Source organism: Rousettus aegyptiacus, unplaced genomic scaffold (genome assembly GCF_014176215.1).
Source record: "Rousettus aegyptiacus isolate mRouAeg1 unplaced genomic scaffold, mRouAeg1.p scaffold_m13_p_3, whole genome shotgun sequence".
In the NCBI taxonomy this organism is placed as follows: Eukaryota; Metazoa; Chordata; class Mammalia; order Chiroptera; family Pteropodidae; genus Rousettus; species Rousettus aegyptiacus.
In genome coordinates, this window is record NW_023416306.1 from 12,878,340 (window position 1) to 12,900,526 (window position 22,187).

Genomic DNA, 22,187 nt, shown 5'->3' on the forward strand with positions numbered 1-22,187 from the left:
GAATAATGGTCACACGGCTGCTCAGTGGGCGAGGTGCTGTTTGAACGTGTGTATGTCTGTCTGTAATGAGGTGCCGTATGTCAGAGACAGTTTCCGTATATGTGTGTTTTCAGCACCTTTTATTTTTTCCCAATACATTGATCCTCTTATGTGCCGAGACTAAGTATAATATACTAAGTAAGAGCATAGGATTCAGAGCCAGAATTCTAATTCTATCATTACTGGCTATGTGACCTTGGCAAGTTAATTAACTTCTCTGTGTCCTAGTTTATATAAAAGAGGGCACCTGAAAGTACCCTCCTCATAGATTTCCTATAAAATCACTTGTATGTGTTAGGTGTTTAAGACCAAGCCTGATGTTTGCTCATCGAGAACTATGTTAGCATTGTTTTAATAAAATGAATGCCTCATGTACCTGCAATTTCCTTATAGGTTTTATAACATTAAGTAAAAATATTAGGCTCAAGATACATATATATGTATGTATCTTTATTATATATATTTTATTATATATATATATAATCTAACCATTTCATTTTTTTTTTTACCTGTAAAATGATCAAACCCTTAATTCTTTAATTTTTCCAATAGTCGAAGGGGGGGAAATCCGGGGCAGGGGTTAAGTATGAGATGGGAAAACAGCAGCTCAGCTTTTAGTTCTGCCTTTTGTCACTCATGGGCTGTTCTATCTTCAGAGTCGTTTCCCCACTTCGGGCTTTAGTCTCCCTATATGCAGAACTAGAGAGCTGACCCAGATCGTTTCTGAGTCGGTGTCAGGTCGTAGCACATGCCGACGCGCTGAAACTCAGCATCATACACTGAGCAGAAACCTTCCCCCAGGAGACCCAAGAGTTTGTTCCCATCTCTTAAGCTGGAGATTTCCAAACTGGGACATGACGTAACACGGTAGATACACACAGCCTCCCGTAAGACTAGATCACACAGGGGAGAGGCTGATCCATTTCGGTTCTCCGTCAGACCTGCAGATTACATCACAGAGAACACTGTAGTTGGTGCTAATACGCCTTTAACACCTCTCTGTGACTTGCTACTTTCCTGTATGTCAAAGTCAGAGCAGGTACAGGGGTTTGGTCATTTAGCAGGTAACAGTACCTAGCTCGAATTTATTAACATTCTTTTCATGATACTTATTTTTGCCACTTTATTTTTATTTATAGCTTCCATTCTACTGAAGGGAATAATGGTTTTTTACGTAGACTTGAATAAAAATTTAATTGATTCTACGTAAATACAAGTGATTTGTGAATATCATTATCAAGTTGGCATTCAGATGACAGAAGTTTGGGGTGTCCTGTCTTTAGGATGCAGGATGTGGGTTCACTCCTGCAGCAGCAAAGTAAAAGAATCCTTCTTCCTTGGAAGTGTGATAGCCTTTGCACTGCCTGCTAGGAGCAGAGCAGGGTATCCTGTGGGCCTCAAGCAAGTTAGCTTTATTTACAGACCTGCTTCATTTGCAAGTGGGCAACCTAAGTTGGGGGCAGTCATGCTCAGCCCTTCTCTCCTGGTCTTTGTCTCTTGCTAGATGAGTTTAAATCGTTTATGAAGCGTCTCCCCAGCAACCACTTCCTGACCATCGGGAGCATCCATCAGCACTGGGGCAACGACTGGGACCTGCAGAACCGCTATAAGCTCCTGCAGAGTGCCATGGAGGCCCAGAGGCAAAAGATTCAACGCACAGCCCGCAAGCTGTTCGGCCTCAGCGTCCGCTGCCGCCACAATCCCAACCACCAGCTGCCTAGAGAGAGGTAGGTGCTGCCAGCCCATGTCACCTCCGCAGGCTCGGGCCTCGTGCCAGCTCGCATTCACTTGTTGCAGAGGGAAATGAATGCCGATGCTGCATTTGGAGGGGGCGAGACCAGCAGTTTTCTGGATCATCTCAGGCTTCTCTCCCCTGCGGCTCCGGCTGCACTGGATTTCGCATCATTTCCTGAATCTACCCTGAGGTCAGCGCCTGTGTTCTGTCTGGTCCACTGACGAGGAAGAGAACTAACAGTAGCCCTGACTGCTGTGGGACAGTCTTCTTTTCGCTTAAAATGTGTTATCTATTTCATTTTGAAATTACTTGGAAAAGCAGGTATTAGCATCCCATCTTAACAGTGGAGGAAGTTGAATTAACTAGTTAATCAGGTAGCTGTTGACTGAGGGCCTCTGATCAGAACCGGGAGCGGAGTGGAGCAAATGAGGCACTTAGGGTGAAAAATGCTAAGGGGGCCTCACCCTCTCTGGGTCCTGTGAGAGCAGGGGCCTCACCTGGAAGTGAGCGCCTCCTTTAATGCTCAGATGCCCCGCGTGCCTCGCCCTAGTCCCAGCCCTGCTCTGATGCGCCAGGTATTGTCATGAATGGTAGAGAACAAGGCAGGGAGGGCTCTGCTGTCACAGCACTTTGGGATTTTCTACTCTCTTAAGGACCCACAGGGAAGGAGCCAAGATTCAAATCTGGGTCTTTCAGACTCCGCCTCCCAGAGCATTTATGCATTGCATCTGGGGTTTTCTGTTGTGGTGACGTCACAGGAGAGCACGCAGGCAGGTTTGGGGGTTCCAAAGTTTCCATGATGGCGTCACAGGAGAGCATGCAAGCAGGTTCGGGGGATTCTCCACCACGCTTCGGCCAAAGCAGCTGCGCTTTCTTCCATTTCATGTTTGGGCATCCCACCTTCAATTTCATTTGAAAAGAGATCTACTCTTAAAAAGATTGAGGTTAAGTCACATTCACTTAACAGATTCTGTGTCAGCCACGTGTTAATATCTGTGATTGTCACTCCCGTGGTACAGACCAGAAAATCTAAGTTCAGAGAAGTTAAGCGATTGGCCTAAAACCACAGTATAAGTCAGTGGTTCTCAGCTGGAGGTGATTCGTGTCCCCAGGACACACTAAGAAATGTCTGAAGACATTTTCGATTGTCTTTACAGGGGTGGTGGGGCTATGACACAGGGTAGCCCCTCTCCCCTCAAAAAAGCAAAAATCAGTGGTGCTGATGTAAGAGAAAGAGATAAGATGTCCCTTGATGCCAGGAGTCTAAACACCATGTCCTTAACACCATGCTCTGTGGGAACTCAAACTCTAAAAATTGCTCTTCTTGTCTAAGCAGTCTCACACCATCCCAACCACCCCTATCCAAGCTCCCACTTTCCTCTTGTTTTTCTAGTCTCAGTTCAAACGCTGCCTCCCTGATGAAGTCTTTCCTGATTGCACCAGCCAACCCAGGAGGCTCCTTATTTTAAGCTCCCATTAATCCAAAACCCCTGCCTCGGTTGGCATGTTTTTCCTCTCTTTCTCCATCATGAAACCGTTTTCTTCTACACTTGTCCAATGTCATGCTTGTTTTCCCCATTTCTTCCAACTGAGCCCATCGCTATGCGCCCAGCCCGTGATAATTATTTTGTGAATCATACAGGATTTCTTATGGCAGTCGCTTATTTGTCCTGGTTCCACAGAACTGGGGACCAAGAGGTCCAGTCACAGAACAGCTCCCTTGTCATCTTGCATCCCACACCCAAACTGCCACCATGGGTGAGTGCCTGCGGTAGATTCCATTTAGATGCAGCCAGCATCTGTCAACGTGACCTGCAGCAGGCACTGGGAGAGAATCGTAAACGCACACGGTAAACGGTGCTGTGAAAGATGTCTTTTAGAGGAGGAGAGAGCAGTTCCGTTGGCAATCAGGAAAAACTATTAGTTTGCTAAGGCTGCCATAGAAAAATACCACAGGCTGAGTGGTTTAAATGATAAAAATTTATTTTCTGACAATTCCGGAAGCTCAAAGTCTGAGATGGAGGTGTTGCCAGGGTTGGTGTCTTTAGAGGCATCTCTTTGGCTGGGTGGACATCTTCTCCTCATGTGTTCACCTAGCCTTCCCTCGGTGTGTGTCTATGTCCTAATCTCCTTTTCTTATAAGGACACCAGTCATATATCGTTAGATGAAGTCCTCACCTCAGTTTAAATTAACCTCATTTTAAATTAACGACATCTCTGAAGACTTATCTCCAAATAGAGTCACATTCTGAGGCCCTCGAGGTGAGGATATGACCGACCGTAGCAATTTTGGGGTAGAGGAGTGAGGGAGATAATTCAGTGCAGACACCATCAGAGGTGGCTTTTGATCAGATGATTAGGTGAAGAAACTGTGCAGCCCCAGAACTGACCACACTGGGTGAAAATCTGGTGGAAAAGGGTAACCATTGCTAGGCTTTAAGCAGATACATTTTCAGTTTTGCTGGTTGTCACATCGGAGAATGAAGTGGAAGGTCCAAATGCACAAAGATGCTGGACAGACACATTTATTAAAGGTGAGAAGAACATCTAGTCACAGAGCACAGAGCACCATGCGGTGTGCCGGATCTAGGGAAGGCTCAGGGGGGCTCCAGAGGGAGAGTAGCTAGCCAGGCTTTAGAAGGAAGGAAGGAGAAACAAAGCTGGGTGATGGAAAAAAATTATAATAACAAGGGGCCTGACTCTGAGATCGCGCCCTACCATTAGTGAGCTGTGTGTCTTTGAGCGAGTCACGTCACTTTTCTGATAGCAGATGTCCACATATATGAATAAGTTGTTCTTCCTGCGCAAACTTCAGGAGAGGTCCTGCCACCACCGGGACCTTCAAAGAAAGACTTGCAGTGTTGCCTTCGGTCATCCTAGGATGAGGAGACTTGCTGTGATCGTGCCATCCCCTCTTCCCTCACTCGGAGGGGATGTCTGGAGTTCCACCTTGGCGAGTCACTCAGTTACGTTCATTTAGGGAGTGTCGATCGCTGGGTCCTAGGGGTGCGGGGCCCAGAAACTCAGCTCTGTGCTGGTTCCTCTGAAGCTGCAGCTCCTTGCTGGCTGTGGACAGCCCAATCAAAGGCTACAGTGAGCATTTCTCACACCAGCAGGCAGGACACCTCCCTGTCACGGAGCAGTGTCAGATAGAGGTGCTAAACCTGGGACCTCAGCCCACCCAAGCCGAGGGATCCAGAATTTGTAAATGGACCGATTGCTGGGATGCAATCTGTCTGCGTGCCAGACTCCGCGGAGATGAGTCCACCAGGCGGATGCCGTCACCAGAAGGGTGGCATCGTGGAGGCTGAGTGGGAGAGGGGAAGAGCTGTAGCCACACATGGACTAGGTCTAAATCTTAACTCCATCATTTCCCAGCCAGGAGGCTTCGTGGAAGTCCCTGCACCTCATTTGCAATGGGGCATCCACTTGCCTTCAGGTTAAGTGTGAGAATTAAGATTTAAAATAAAAATGTAAAAAGCCTACTAAAGTCTGTGACTCAGTTAAAGGGAAGAGATAGTAAGTCCATGAATCCTAAACGTCAGGCGCTGTTCTAGGCATCTGATGTGACGTAACTAATTTCCTCCTTCCTGCAACCTTAGGAACTAGGTGCTCACACTGCCTTACTATTCTGATTTTACAGATAAGGGAACTGAGGCGCAGAGAGTTAAGTAATGGACCCAAGATCGGTGGACAATCATTATTTTATTGGTACTTCAAAGACATGTTTACCCATAAAATTTAGTGGGAAGTCAAATACAGATAATTAGAACTTTGTTTCAAGGCACATTGGGACCTTTATATTGGACTGGAAGGCAAAAGAGGTGTTATGGTTATCAGTTGATTCTAAACAGTTCACCCCAAGGCTTTAGTGGTTGAAAAACAACACTTTATTATCATCTTTCAGGGTTCTGTTGGTTGACTGGACACAGCTGGGAGGTCTCTCAGGTTGACTGGTGCTGGAGTCATCTGGGGGCCTGACTGAACTTGACGTCCAAGATGGCTTACTCCCAGAGCTGGCCGCCGAGGCTGGCCGTCAGCCGGGAGCTCAGCGGGGGCTGCCAACCAGGGTGCCTGCATGTGTCCTCTCCCTGTGGCCGGGCCTCTTGCAGCATGGCAGCACCCTGAGGCTAAACGGACGCTGTCAGACTCCTTACAGTGTAGCCTTGGAACTCAGAGAGCATCATTCCCACCATATTCTGTTGTCCAGAAAGCCCAGCCCAGATGTGAACACTGAGGAGTGTGGGTCACGGGGGCAGAAGGACTCTTCTTTGGAGAGTATATACCACAGGATAGATTGAGCATAATTAGAGCTACAGGTGACTATCCTATATATAGGGCAAATAAAATTAATTATAATGGTAATAATCACAAAACAATAACGATCGGTTATTGAGCAGCTATTATAACAGGAAATAGAGCCGGCTAAGTAAAAAGATTCTGGAGTCAGAAGGCCCGAGTTTTAATCCCAGCATCGTCACCTGCTCACCTGTAACTCTGGGGAACTTACCATCACCTTTGAGCCTCAGTTTTCTCATCTGTAAAACAAGGCTGAAAACAGTGCCAACCTCATAAGGCTGTTTTGAAGATTAAACGTTGTAACCCACATGAAACACTTAGAACGGTGCCTGGCACATAGAAAACAGTAACATGCTGGCTCCTTTTTGTTATTCTAACCGGGCACTGATATTTTGCGTATAAATTGTTTAGCCCGCCTTAATGCTCATGGGTATTGATGACGATGCCATCTAATCCTCACACTATCTGTGTGAAGTGGATGCTGTTGGATTTGTTCTATAGATGAGGGAACTGATGAGGCAGAGATGTGATTAACTTGTCCGAGGTCACGGGGCAGGTAAGTGGCAGGCTTGGAGTTGTCTTGCTGACTCCATGGTGGGCTTGGTGGTCAAGAGCCCTGTGCAGGCTTTAAGCCGTGTGCAGAAGCGAGGAGAGGAGGCTGTGTTTGGTTGGGGCACCCCGGTTTAAGTGTAAAGTGATGCCAAAGGCAGGGTTAGCTCATCAAGGTCATGGGTGGTGATGGACCAGGATTAGAGTTTCAGAGTCTCTAACATGTTACGGTGAGTCAGGAAATGGTCCCAGCTGCAGAGGTCTGAATCAGCTCTGGAGTCCACGCAGAGACCCAGGCAGACATCTCCTGCAGTGAGAGAGGAGAGGTCAGATACAGTGCAGGTCAATGCACTCTGTGTCAGGCTCCGGAAACACCAAGACACATATGGCTCATCCCACCCCAAGGCTCAGTGCTTGTTAGGATGAAACCAGACTACACCTGCCAGTGGGGCATCCAATAGCCAACCAAACATTTATTGGGTGCCTTTCACGTATAAGGTGTTTGGGGGTCGGAGGAGGGAGTCCCAGGAGCTTATGTCAGAGCACAGCACCGTGGTTGCACAGGTTGAGGGAGGATGGGGGCCCCACAGGAAGGTTTCTGTGGATTGTTTCGCTACTAGGAGATCCTTCCGCTGTGCAGTTAAAAAGGGGGAAAGATTGGAAGGTGGACTTTGAGTTTGGTCACTATGATTCCTTGACACTGAGACTTTCTGAACCTTGGTTTTCTCATCTGTACAATGGCCACAATAATTTTTTCCTCCTGCCTCAGAGGGTCTCAGTCTGGTTCACCTGAGATGGTGTGTCTGGAAGTACTTCATAAACTCTGAGTACTCTATGAAAAGAGGCTATGCGAGGAGGGTTAACTTGAAACCAAATTCATCAAAAAGAGAATGGGGCCGGCTGAGTTTAGGTCCAAGGCAACATTTAATAGTTAACAGTTATAAGGCATTTACCATGCACCATGCACTGTTCTTCTAATTTAATGAGGTAGCGCTAACTCATCCCATTATATGAATGGGGGAAATTAAGGAGCAGAGATGTTAAGTGACTCGCTGAAGATTATACAGCAAACAAGAGGCAGGATTCAAATGCAGGCAGTCCTGACTTGAAACCTCTATGCTGTTCCACCTGTCCCTGAGGCAAGACGACCCAAGGTGATGGATGCTCTGCCTGTCAGAAACCCTGGGTTGTGGTGGAAATCACCTCCCATTGCAAAGAGGGAAGGGAGGGGGGAGAGAGAAAGGAAAGAAAACACGGAGAGAAAAGAAGGAGAAAAGAAGGAGTAGGAAGGAAGGGAGAAAGTGAGAGAATAAACACAAAATCGGCATGGGTGATGCTGGATTAGCTGACTTCTGTGCAATTCCATAAACGTTTACTAGCCACCTGGTCTCCCCGCCCTGTGCCAGACACTTGGAAGGCATTTAAAAAATACAAGTGACAGGGCCTTTGTCCTCAAAATGTCATTATCTCGCAGCAGGGTGTGCTGAAAAGTCCACCAGTCTGAACCAGGGGTCCTGAGTGGGGTTAGTCCGGCTATGCCTTGTGTGGGCCGGACTAACTCCACGACAGTCTGTGGCAGAGACCCTAGAGAACCTGCATGCGGTGAACGTGCTTGCCGGGCTGGGGTGCGGGTTGAGTGACGAACAGTTACACTTCGCTGTTAGTGCCACCTTTTACCCGTTTTCTTTATGGAATTCTGAATTAAAACGCGTTTGGGAGGATGAGGTGACTTTTTTTTCTAAAACGATTTGGAAACAACTGGGCTCAGTTTCTCTGAGGTCCTTCCCGATATTGGGAGAAATATCCCTCACAGAGAATGAGAGTTCCACTCCAAAATATTGATAGAGGGTCAATAATGGAATCTTTAAGCAGCATTGCTTTCACATGATGCTAATTAGTCAATTTTAATGAGCAGCTTAGAGTTCAAACTGAGATCCATTATCCCCCACCCCAATTGCAACGGCCTTGTAAGTAAGTCTCGCCGAATCTGAACACTTTCCAATCTGTGTTCCACGAGACAGTTAGAATTATTACTTAAGAACCGAATTCTATCTTGTCACATCCCTACTTACAACCTTTTGGTGACTGGTGACTGCTCAGGAAGAAAGAGCAAAATCTTAAGATGACCTACAGGCCTGCAGGTGTGCCGTGCTCTGGCCCCTGACTACCGCCTACCTGGGCTTTCGCGCCTTGCATTGGCTCTCCCAGCTGCAGCCCCACTAACCTCCTCTCAGTCACTGCTGCCTCCCACTCTGCAGGCTTCACAGAGGCCATTCCCTCTCCCTGGAATGAGCCTTTGTTTTTCCTTCACTGCCTTAGCTTCTATGTACCCTCCAGATCTCAGCTCAAAAGGCTGTGTTCCTCGCCATAAAATCCCGTGTTCTGTGTGCTCTCCTAACATTCTCACTTCCCCAGTGAAGCCCAAATCTCAGCTTTGTTTATCTGTTTGTTAACACCTGTTTCTCCCGTGAAACCGTCAGCTCTAGGCATGTTCTTTACCCATGTTCTTTACCACGTCATCGGCATCACTTCCTAGCACAGTTATGGACACACAGGAGCTATTCGAAGAACTTTGTTCAATGAATGGACAGATAAATTATTTTCTCCTTGGCACGGGGTTCCAAAGGCATGCTGACATAATCTTTTAAAATTGTGTCTCATTGCCATAGAAATGATCTACAGATTTCCCCACATGTATCATATATATTTAGATCATCTTTCTCATTCACAATGAAGAAACTAAAGCCAAAGGGAGTTAAATGACTTGTTCAAGGTCGCTTTAGTTACGGACTGTAACTAAAAGTCAGACCCTCAGACTGTGATGGTCCAGACAGTGTGATAATGGGAACTGCAAAAGGAGATTGTGTTCGACCGACCTGGATCCAAATCCCAAAAGTATCTCTTGCTAAGTCTGTTACTTTGGGAAATGTACCCTATTGAAGAAAAAAAGAAAAAGAAAGAAGATAAAAATAGACACTTCTCTGAGTATATTAAATTCAGTGAACTGAAGAAAACTTCTTCGCACCCAGTAGGTGCTTAATGGCAATGTGATTTGATATTTCTTCTCTACATCCTATCATCTGATTTTCGTAGAGATCATAGCATTGTGATCCCCAGAACCTTAACTTGAGGGCACGCAGTGTAATTATTAGCATTTTCCAATGACTCTTAGTCTTTGATTTATTTTTATATCCCATGTTCACACGGCCTTGACCCAGCAGTCCAGGCCTTGGCCAAGCACAGTGTAATTACGCATTGTTGAGATGAAAATCTCTTGGGGGCATCCACCTCAAGCTCCAATCTTGGGGCCATAGCTTCTGAACCCATGTCAGCTTTTAACATATTTCCTGTTCCATACAGTGTTTAATTTGTGTCTATGGAAAGTTTCTGGCCACCAAGATAACTGTCATCTTTATCGTGACGACCCGCAATATCCACGCTGATTTTTATTCTTCTCTGAACCCTATACTCACTTGCCTTTGGATTTCATCTTCATAGACTCCTGTAGTGGGGCAGACAGATGTGACTTCTTGTATTTTATTGAACTGAAGTCAGTTTTAGTTTATCAGACTGACAGTTCCTCTTCCGCCACTTATTAGATGCCTGACCTCCAAAAATCTCTAAACCTATCTGAGCCCTCTGTTTTCTCATCTGTATGATCAGGATAATAAGAGAAGCTACCCCGTGGATTTCATGCCCTGGTCAATTACATGATATATGTGAAAACTCTTCATAACCTTTAAAGAAACGAATAGATACAATATTAATATAATCAAGAGCACAGCAGTAGTAGTAGACCATAGATGTTTGATGAAGACTCTGCTTCTGCTTCTAAGAAAGGGATATACCTCCATGAAAGAAGATCAAGCATGAGCCCAACAAAATGTTATACTGTAGAGGGGAGGCAACAGAACTTAAGATACTTAAGACTTAAGGTTCTGGAGTCTGACAGGCCAAGATGTGTGACTGACATTTGCTGGCGGTGTAAGCTTGTCACTGTATTAAGAGAGCTGAGCTTCTGTTTTCTGATGGATATGGTGGAAATGAAATAATACCTACTTATAGAAAATCAATAAAAGGACACACATGCCACTTTTAGCACATAGTAAGAAGGCAACGTACAAGACTCTCAAATTATTAGAGACCAATAACTTGTCACTTAATTTTAAAAGTTAAGTTAAAAAGGAATCCTAAAATGTATAAATGCTCAACGTGTATAAACACATTTTATTTTAACTTAAAAAATATAAATGTACATTCCTTGGTCATTCTATTCGAATAGAGCCAAAATCTTTTTTTTAGAATGTAGATATATTCTCTTTGAGATTTTACTGGCTTCCTTATATAAATCTGACCAATAATTGCATAATATTTCCAACTTTGGCTTATTCAAAGTAGAGGAGTAGTTTAAAGATGCTTAAGAAACAGTCTAAACGTCTGTAGAATTTTATGAACCCTTCCAATCTTTCTCAGATAGTCCCCTTTTATTTAAATAGACGGGTTTTTTTTTTTTCAGCAACTGGTTTTTGTGGAATTTTCCCACAGAATTCAAACTAGTGTCCACATGAAAAGCTTATATTTTATTGACTTATTTTAATCCTGTAATGTAATAGCAAACACAACTGGTTTAGGGACACACAAAACTGACTCTCGGTAAGTGTGCTCATCACTTGTAGGACCAAGACCAACCAGCAATGTGTATTAAATGTGCAGTGATCATCACACACCACATTAATATGTGTGGCAAGTCACTTACATGGAGGTCAATCACAAGAGTGTGCCTTGAGACAGAAGCTCTTGTTCCTAGTGACTTGTCACTGTTAGTGGAGCAACTTGCACTAGGTCATATTAAGAAAAAAAAATGATGATAATAATACTTAACATATATTGACCACTTATTGTGTACCAGGCATACTTTTAAATGCTTAAGTATATTTACCCATTGAATCCTTGCAACAACCCTATAAAACGCATTCTATGATGCTTTCCATTTTATAAACATAGAATTTGAATAGCAACAAAGGTAGGAAGAGAGATATACAGTCCTGCTGGGAAGATTAGAGAAGCCCCTTCCCTCTTCACCTGGAAATCTTTGTTCATCTTTTAAATTTCAGATCAAACCCTTATTTCTTTGGGGTGCTTGTCCCAGAGCACTGGGTCCCTTTGTACCATCCTGCAACATGTCTTTTCTGCATCCTGCTTAACGGTTTTTCTAACACATGGCACATTTGCAATTGTGTTTTTAACCCCAGTCTTCCCCTACTTGATCACAAATTCCATGAGGACCGGGACTCTGTTTTTCTTGCTCACCATCCCTTCCTCCCTCCCAAAGTGACAGTTCAAGTGCCTCGTACCCATGTGATGACGCAACGTTTGCTGAACTGAAGTGAGGGAGCATTTGAGATGGGAGTCAAGTGACAGTGATATTCTGAACTTGGGGTGGAGAGAATAGTTTTTCATTCAAAAAACACAACGCATACTTATGTAGAATTGAATGTGAGATTAATTACATCCAGAAATGGGAAATCCTGAATCAGAGAAGTCACGTAAATCAAGATTGAGTACATGGCCTCTGGAGCCAGACAATCCAGTGTCGAATCCTGGCGAGCTGTGTGCTCAGTGTCTTCTGGCCCTACGTGTCCTCATCTGTAAACCGAGGATAATAACAGCACACTCTCCATAGAGTTATTGTGAGGATTATGCAAGATAGACATACAGAGTCCTTAGCATAGGGTAAGTGGTCAGTAAATATTAACTCTTAGCGTAATGGTCCTTATTGTTATTGAATAAGATTAGTCTGGCGAGTTGAGGTGAAACCATGGAACCTGGTTGCATAGTACCCTCCAGGTGATGAGTAGTCATTGAGGAGGGAGGACAGAAGGAATGCTTTTAGGAAGTGGTCTTGGTAGCCATTTGAAAGATGAATTGGAGAATCAGCGGAACCTCTTCTCCTGGGTGTGAAAGGACTTGGTGTTTCCTTCCTCTGTTGACACGAGCTTTACCACAGAGCTATGGGTTGCAGCAGTGGTTCTCCATGGGCATGGGCACCACAGCCACCTGGAAGCCTTTTTGCACACATTACTGGGCCCTACCCCCAGAGTTTCTGACTCAGTAGGTCCGGGATGGGTCCTAGGTGCCAGATGATTAAATGTTTCTGGTCTGGGGACCACACTAATCTTGGATGAGAAGACTCCCCTCACTGCCATAAATATGATCTCACCTCACTATATATGCACTTGGTAGAAAAGAAGCAAAAATGAGTTTCCCCAAATGACTCCTACAGGATATTGTGAGGAGAGGGAGGAAAGGAAGTGGTATTTGTGATTGAATAAGTTTAGGAATGTTGAATTAAAAAAAAAAAAAACTAAATCAAGAAGGGATCAAGGGTGCATATTTTTCAAACTTATTTGGCCATAGAACCCTTCTTTTTGAGGTTTTTCAAGAGATTGTGGTCCTCAGTACACAGCTTTAGAAAAGAGTGATTTATACCAGATTAGGAGACAGTGACCCAGATGATCTGGTTATTTCCCTTCCTGCCAACAGAGACCCTCATCCTTCAGCTGGTCTTGGAGTTTTGAGTTTCTGACACCTTCTACTTAAGCAGACGCTAAAGGCTTTGTATCCCAGCAGTCACCACTCCTGCTGAGAGGTGGTGTGACTCCGAGCCAGCGGCAGCCAAAGTAACAGCAGGAAGGTCCTCATTCTCTGGTATAATTAGGGAATACGTTCACACCATTTGGCTCAGGAACACTCCTAACCTTGAAAAATAAACTATTACTAAGACAAATACCTCATGCACAGGTTATTTTAAAGTTTGCAAAAGGCTTTCACCCCAGCGATCTTATCTGATCCTTATAATAAATAACCTGTGAGGCAGGTAGAGCAAGGATTAGTCTCCCTATTTACAGGTGAGAAGACTAAGGCTCGCAGAAATGAATGACTGGCCCAACATGATGAAATAATACTCCTCTGCTGCCATCCTACATAGGCATAGTCCTTTGTTCTTGTCGAAGAATATTTACATGGAATCTTCATTCATTCAACCATTCCTTCCTTCGTTCAGCAAATATTTAGTGATCGGTAACTAGGTTCGAGTATTATGCAAGGGGTAGTGGGAGAATGGTGAGTAAGGGTATCTCTGTTCACAGAGAGTTTGAAATCTAGTAGATAAGGTCAAATTGGCACTGGACTGGTCCCGCCCCATGCTATAGCTTAGGAATCTAAGGCTCAGGAAGGTTAAGTAACAAAATTACAAAATCATAAAGTGTCATAGCTGTCAGGGAACCAAAAATATCATCTACTCTCTTCTTGTCATTTCATTTAAAGAGTAAAATGAGACAGAGTGGGGGACTGTCTTGGCCAGGGTAATTATATTACTTTAGTAATGCTTTGTAACAAATTACCACAAACTTAGAGGCTTAAAGCAACATACATTCATTATCTCACAGTTTCCAGGGGTTAGGAGTCTAGGCTTGGTTTAGGTGGCTCTTCTGCTTACATCTCAGAGGTAGAAACTAAGATGTCAAGGTGCTGGGGAAAAACCCACTTCCAAGTTCTTTCAGGCTGTTATCACTTCTTTGTCATTGTAGGACTGAGGTCACCTTTTCCTTGCTGGCCGTTGGCCAAGGGTCACTCTTAGCTCTTAGCAGCCACTCTCCAGTCCTTGCATATGGACCCCTCCATCTTCAGAAGCAGAGTGATGCAGTGAGTCCTCCTCATGCTTCAGATCTCTCTGAGTTCTCTCTCTGCCAACAGCCAGAGAAAGCTCTCTGCTTTTGTTGGGACACATCTGATTAGATTAGGTCTGCGTAAATGATCTCTCTATCTTTAGGTCAACTGTGCTTAAAATAAGAAAACAAAATCCTGGAAGTGATGTCATAGTCACAGATCCTGGGGATTAGAGCCTGGGATCTTGGGGGAAAAGGAGGAATTTTTAGAATTCTGCCTAATCTGGTAATGTACCTTGGTAATAAAGAATGGGGAAGAGATACATACCCTGAGTTTTCTTTGGGGTTTCTGGTATATAGCAGTTTGAACATCTATTGCTATATAACAAATTGACCCAAACTTAGAATCTTATAGCAGCAATCATTATATTATGCTCATGATCTATAGGTCAGGAATTGGTGCCAGGATTGGCCAGGCAATTCTTCTGTTCCACATGGAGTTGACTGAAGGCACTCATCGGTATTCAGCTGGCAGCTGGGCTGGGCTGGAGGTTCCAGGAGAGCTTCACTCACATGCCTGGTGCCTTCACAGAGATGGCAGACGGCTGAGTTCAGCTGGGCAGCTCTCCCCCTTCATGGTCTTTCCAACTAGTTGCTCCAGCAGGGTGGCTTCAGAGTTCCAAGCAGGCATTTTCCAAGAGACAGGATGTGGAAGCTGCTAGTCTCTTGAGATCTCAGTCCATAAACTGTGTGACTCACTTCTGCCCTATTGCATTGGCCAAAGCAATGTTGGAATCTGCCCAGATTCAGGGGGAGGGGAACACAGACCTCCCATTTATGGGAGGAATATCAAAGCATCCGTGGCCACCTGCCACACATAGTGGGTTTTTCATTTGTTTATTTTTCCATTATCATACACTTTAGTACCAAGGGGACTGCACTCTTCAGAGACCTTGCGAGAAATATAAAATTGCCCTTCAGGACCATGGTCAATCAAGATTGCCGTTTAGTGGATTTATCTTAAGGTTTACACCCTTTGCTACATGCATGTTTTGTAATTTTCTTAGCAGCTGGTTAATGGGAGGGAATGTTCCATCATAGTATTTTATTATTTGGTAGATATGCATATAGTGTGGGTACCAGAAGTGGGAAGGAAAGAGATTCTGACAGTGGCTAAGTATTCCCATTATGGAATAATTCCAAGTGTGCATTCTGGAACCATGGAAATAACTCCAGGGGATAACCACTGGACCCACTTTGAGAAGGACCTGAGCTGACTAACACTTTATTGATCACCTGACCTCCTTAAACACTTTTCTGACTAGTGGACCACAGTGACATTTTGTGTCTGCTGGAATTAGTATCAGTTCAGAACCAGTGGCTGGTAATCCTTGAAAAGTGTGACTGTTTCCTTTTTCCCAGTGCACAGTCACCCAGGTGAAGTGCTGTCAGTCTTTTTGGGGGGTACCAGGGGAAAGGTGAACAGTGTACATGTGTGGAAGTGTGCGAGATCCTTCCTCAAGGGGGAGATTCTGGTGCTGGGCTTCTGATATCACTTGTGTGACCACAAGCAAGTCGCATAGCCTCTCTAGGCTCTGTTTCTTGTGGACCAGGCCTCGTCTAAGCATCGCTTCAGGATTCTGGAGATCTTCCATCTTAAACCCACAGACAGCTCCCCCTGGAGCAAATTGCTACTTTGATAGTCCCTGACCTAATGATTTTGGGGAGGTGAGGGAGGAGGTGGGGGTGATTTGGTGACAAAGACCTATTCTAAGTATGTATTAAATTGTCCTATTAAAGAAGAGATACAGGCCCACAAACAGCCCCAGGCTAGCTGGGGGCAGCTGGCTGTCAGTCACAGAGGCCTAGAAGTGCCCTCCCAATCATGGGGCAATGAAGCTTTTAGCTAAGAATATCTTTGGAATTTCTTTTCTATTTATAGGAATAAAAAAAAAAAAAAAGGCAATCAATGAGGCTGAACTCCGTGGCCACCCCAGGGTACATAATCTGGGTGAGGGGCAGAGAGATGCGTGCCAGCAGCTGAGTTTCACCGTGAGCGATGTGCAGGGTTTGTACAATGCAATGCTACTAGTCATATCTCTGTTCCCAGCCCTGCTTGTCATTCTGCACTTGTAGCAAGTAGGGCGATTGACTCACTTGGCTGACGTAAGGCAAGAAAATAAGCATCTCCAGACCCTTTTTGTTGCTTTTAGGTTTTCTTTTTCCTTCCCTGAGGCTCGGAAGTGGCTTCCTGTTCCGGAATAAAATCTGGAGGCACAGAGCATTGAGTCAGAAATAGAACTAGGTTCTTACAGTTCCTGTGGGTAGCTCTTTCTTATCCTCCTTCAGAATCACTTCCCAATTTTCCTTCTCCATTCTGCCCTCCAAGTAGGCCAGCAAACCCACACATGGGTTATTATCCTAGTGAATTATTATCCTAATGATGTAACAACTTACTAGTTGGTGACCATCAGTAAGCCACATCATCTCTCTGAGCCTAGTTTTTTTTTATCATGGAGATGAAATTCATGATGCCCTCTCAACCCAGCCTATGACACAGAAAACTTGTGAAGCTCAACCTTAGAGAACCAAACAGAAGAGCTTTAGAAAGTTTAAAAGTGACATATAAATGAAAGTTTAAAAGTGATATAAAAATGCAAAGTATTGCTGCCTTCATAGCAGCATTCTGCTTATCTCAAAGGATGATTTTTTGGATGTTTTATGGAAGTATTACTGATCTATAGAAAGTGAAAATGCCATAAATGTACAGCAGAATGAATTTCCACAAAACAAATTCACGTGTGTAACCAGCAGCGCCCGGATAAGAAAACAAGGCTTTGTCAGCACTGCAGAAACCCCCACCCTTTCTGGCAGCCTTCTCTCCCAGGGGACCACTCCTCTCATTTCCACGGCCACTGGGGCTCAGTTTTGCCTCTTTTTACACAGTATGGACTCTTTGTGTCTGGCTTCTTTCACCTTTTCCTCCTTCTGTGAGATTCCTCCATGTTGTTTTGTGTAGTATCAGCTCACTTGTTCACGAGAGTGTTCTGTTGTCTTTGTAGAAGTCTATCTACTGTCCATGGTCGTTTGCATAGTCCCCAGCCTGGGGCTCTGTGACGCATAGTGACGCTGTCCTACACATGTCTTTGGCGACCTTCTGTGTGCATTTTTGCTGAGTGCGTACTAGGAGGGGAATTGCCGGGACATCGACTATAGGTTCAGCTTTGATGATGCTTTAGTACACATACTTCCAGTTTTCCCAGAAATTAGCTCAACCAATTTTCTCTCTCGCCAGTAGCATAGGGGAGTTTGGATTACTTTGCATCCTTGCCAATACTTAGTGTTTCCCATCTTTTCTATTTTTATTTCGATTTGATTGTAGCCATTCTGATTTTAGCCATCCCTCTGCAGTAGTATTTCATTGCCACTGGCATTGTCCCGATGACTAACGAAGTGGAGCTTCATGTGCGTATTGAAGCTTTTTGAACATTGTCTTCTATGAAGTGCCTGTTCATATCGTTTGTCTATTATCTGACTTTTTCTTACTGGTTTGTAGTCCCCTACCTCCACCACCCCCCACCCCAGGGATGAATTACATTTATCAAGGAATTTAGCGAGAACTTTCTCAAGATATATAAAAATTGTGATAATTGCATCTAGTCTGGTTTAAGGAGACCCAGAAAGGAGTGGCAAACCTTGGGGAGCATAAAGTGCCTTTGACTAGTCCCAGCATCTAACCAGTGCAGGAGTTATATATATATATTCTAAATAAATACAGTCTTCGATCAGTTAGAGGTATTGCAAATACATTCTCTGTAATTGGTTAGAGGTATTGCAAATACATTCTCTATAATTAAGGGTTGGCTTTTTACTCTTTGAATGGTATCTTTTGATGGATATGTTTTAATCTTAATATATCTCCTATTATTTTTTTCCATTTATGGTAAGCTATGTTAAGAAATCTTTGCCTCCTTCAATATCATAACGATGCTCCACTGTGTTTTCTTCTAAAACTTGTTTTACTGATGTGGGTATTTTTATTTATTATTTGCTTTTCACATTTAGACCTGGAATCCATCTGTTAATGATCCGGGGGTACAGAAGAGATTAAGTGTCAAGAAGAGGTTTTGTTGCTGTTGCTGTTTTAATATTCTACTGACCCAGTAACATTTACTGAACCATTTCCCTAGAATTTTAAATCTATAATTACCTATTTCAAAGGATCATTTTTTGTGTGAGCTCAAGAGGAACACAGTAGTTTGTCTTCGTGAGGGACATTGTACTGTCACTGTATGTGGGAAGCTTTATATACATTATCTTATCTGATTCTCAAAACAACCCTTCAGGTACTGTGTTATTATTCTATTCTGTAGTTGAGAAAACTCAAGTTGGAAAGGACAATCAATTAGCTTAAGGTTAAGTGATGAGTAGCAGAGCTATGATTCAGTACCCAGTTTTCTCTGACTCCATAGCCCACGTCTCTAGCTCTTTCATTAAGCACCGTGGTGACAGCATTCATTATACCATGCAGGGTGAGTAACCAGTGAGACTAGAATATTAAGCTATAATCAACTGGGCTTTCTAGTAACAGAGAGAAATATTTTTACCTGGAACATTTATATAAAATGCAGTTATTCTTCGCTCTCAGTAACAATAATGGTTAATAGTCAGTCATAACTACTTTTCACTGCAAACCTCCCAGGAGCTTTGCATATTCAGATCTAGTTCTGAAAATAAAATGTAAGGTACGTATTACCTTCCCCTGTTTGACAGATAAGAAAACCAAGGATTGGAGAGAGGCAGTGGCTTATCAAAGGTCAAATATCCAAGGCCAAATAGTGGTGGGCGGGGCCAGGCACTGGCTTAACTGACTCCCACACCCGTTTTCACCCCCACTTCACTGCCCCATCAATCATCTACAAAACCATTATTGTACTTCAGCGTTAGCCCATCAGACCCTATTAGCCCTTTCTTACTTTCTAGACTTTTAGCCTGAGTCTCTTATTTCTTCTGCTGACTACTCCGGGAAGAATAAAACACTCTTGTAGCCCTCTACCTGGAGAACCCCGCTGCGTTCAGCCTTTCTGTCAGCCCTAAAGAAGCTTCTGGCTCCTTCCTTCACTTGTCTCCTGCACATCCATGCCCCAAAGCAAAACGCTGAATTTGAATATGCAGCTGATGTTGCCTGTCACCAACTTGCAGACACAGAATTGTGTAATTGCAAAAATTGTTTCATAATCCTCCCCGATTAAGCTCTTGACAACCTAATTTCGAAGACTCCTCTATTGAATTTTTACATTGCTGTTCTCCTCCATTCCTCCTTCTACCCTTGACCCCTGCCCTCCGCAAATAAGACCCATTGCTTCCACAAGACCTTCTGGTTGAAAGCATCTTCATTGTGGCAGGGGACCACGAATTCTTCTTTTGGTCTTTCTTCCTTATTGCAATGCGTCTCTGACGTCATGTGAAGAACTGAGAGGAAGGAGGGAAATAGGTTATTAAAGGAATAATAGAAACTCAAGAGGGGCATGATTAAAAGCTAAATATTTTTCTGGGGAAAATGATGAACACAGAGTGGGTCTGATGGCAAGTTATAATTCATACTAGCACATTCATAAACCAAGGCTCCTTTTAGTGAAGTCCCAAGCATCTTGGCACCAATGATATATTCATCTTTTATTAGCATGATTCCTTTAACACATTCACACACACACACACACACACACACACACGTGCATGCACACACACACACAGAGTCATACACAGCACAACCAAAAAATATTGCATCATCAGAAACCTAAAAACAACTGTTTGTCTTCCCAGTCTAATCTATGTTCTAAAAAGTATACATTTTGTGGAGTCTCACAAAATTACTCAGACACCCATTACAATGTCAAGGAAGAGCCAAGGAAGAAGCGCAGGGCATAAATAACAGAGTAATTCAGAGCTCCAATTTTTTTTTTTTCATTTCCTCTCCACTTTTAAATAAACACTCCTGGTAGGCAAATGGGAATTATGGATTATGGTTTTCTATTTTAGCCTAGATCTGCTCCCCCCTCCTTGCCACCCGATTTGTATGATCTTCCCTAAAATGCCACTGGCCCCACACTGCATTCCTGTCTTAGGCAAAACCTCCAATTAAAATCAGCAGGGAGTTTGCTTGAATTAGGAGTCCCAGCCTGGGCTCCCCACCCAGGTGCCTCTAAAAAAGAGTTGTGTGCCTTTGAAAGCACTGATGGGAAGCCCTGGGTGGCATAGCCTCAGTCCTCAGAATGACGAGCGACTCCACGCTGTGTCCCTGGGAGACCTGTCATGTCGCCAGAAAATCCTGGCTGAGGCAAAGACGGGCCTGCAGGGGGGGCAGCAGGGGTGTCTCCATGGCCATGAGCCTTGCTTCTCCTCCAGTCTGGCTTGTAGAGGGCAGAAAAGGGACTCCAGGAGGATTGAGGGAGCTCCGCGGCTGGACCCAGGAACCCTAAGCTCTGGTCTGCTGCATCCATGCTGTGCGACTGTGGAAAAGTCGCAGTCCCTCTCTGGCCTTCACGCCCACATCAGTAGAATGGAAGTCACCAGGGAGTCCTATCTCATGGGCCCAATGGGAGGATAAAGTGTAACCGCCACAATGTAGGAAGCACTCAAGAAACATGGACCCTCTACTGAAGCAAGCAAGTCTCAGTGTTCAGGTCTGAACATGACAGGCGATGGGCTAAACATTCCCAAGGCTGTTTCTAGGTCTTCTGCTTCTGTCGTCCAAGCCGCTTCACGAGAGCCTCTGTGGGTGCCGACCATTCGGCTTTCGAAATAAAAATGCATCTTCCTGCCCTCCCTTCCTGCCTCCTTCCTCCCACCTCTCAGCCCCCCATCAGAATGAATTGAAATCCCATCCAACAGAAAGATGCTGATTTTGATGTATTGGAGTTCAGCCTTGGCTGCAAATGGAAGATGCTTTGGATCCCCAGGGACAGAGAAAAGCATTTTAGAACTTGGTCCTCGCGTCTTGCACTGACTGCCTCGCAGTGGAGCTGTGTCAGCCCTCGGTGAGACCCCTCCCAACCACCCACTTCCAGCCAGCCTATTAAGCTGCTCCTCTGTTGCCAGGGTTGAGGCAGGCTGTCACCAGCTAGCCTGGGAAATGGTATTTATAGATCTTGGTCCCTCCTACCCCTGGTCCCCAGCCTCTCCCTGTGCACTTGTCTGTGAGCTCCAATTATCTGTGAATGGAGGAGAGGGATCCTGGCAGGTCCAGAGGAAGTGAAGAATGTGATAATAGGCCCTTCACTTGCTCAAATTTTCAGTATTTTCCCATTATTTCAATTTATTTCCCTTTTTGTGGCCTGCTTCATTCTTCCTCCTTGCCTCATCATGACAATTTTACACTATGATACATCCAGAAAGTGTACCAATGCCAGAGATAGAGACCATGGCATCTGAACATGGAGTAACTTCATTGTCTCACTTCTCAAGGCCTCCTTGTCTTCACCTGTAACGCAGTTGGTTTTACATGCGGCTGGGGAGAGCCTCCGGCACAATGCTTGGTATACAGTGGGTGCTCAATAGTGGTAAGCCACTGATTGCCTTGGCCAGTTTAGCATGCTGCCTGCTATTGAGGCTTGCAGGGTTTCTGAGTATCACTGGTTACCACCTAGAGCACTGTCTGGAGATGGAGAGGGTATAGGAGATCGCGCTGATTCTAGTAGATTCCTCACTGGTGGAAGTTGCTTGTGTTACGAACAGACATAAAAAAAAAAACAACAACAACAACAACTGCAATGAGCTTATTAAAAGAAAAGGAAGTTCACTGACCTTAGGAATCAGGACTCACTAGTAACATTGCTTCCCCTCTACCCCCTCTCACCCTCTGCCACCTCTTCAGAAAGGACGACTTGCCATCAAATGGC

The 22,187-nt window shown here is 44.4% G+C and overlaps 1 protein-coding gene across 2 annotated transcripts in view; it reads left to right on the top strand.

Moving 5' to 3' along the window:
* BRINP1 (BMP/retinoic acid inducible neural specific 1) overlaps positions 1-22,187 on the top strand; it is a 582,603-nt gene that overhangs the window by 555,543 nt on the left and 4,873 nt on the right. For both annotated transcript variants that reach the window (XM_016136926.2, XM_016136924.2), the window contains one exon: positions 1,544-1,766. In XM_016136926.2, the coding sequence (XP_015992412.1) occupies positions 1,544-1,766 (223 nt within the window). The remainder of the gene's footprint in view (positions 1-1,543; positions 1,767-22,187) is intronic.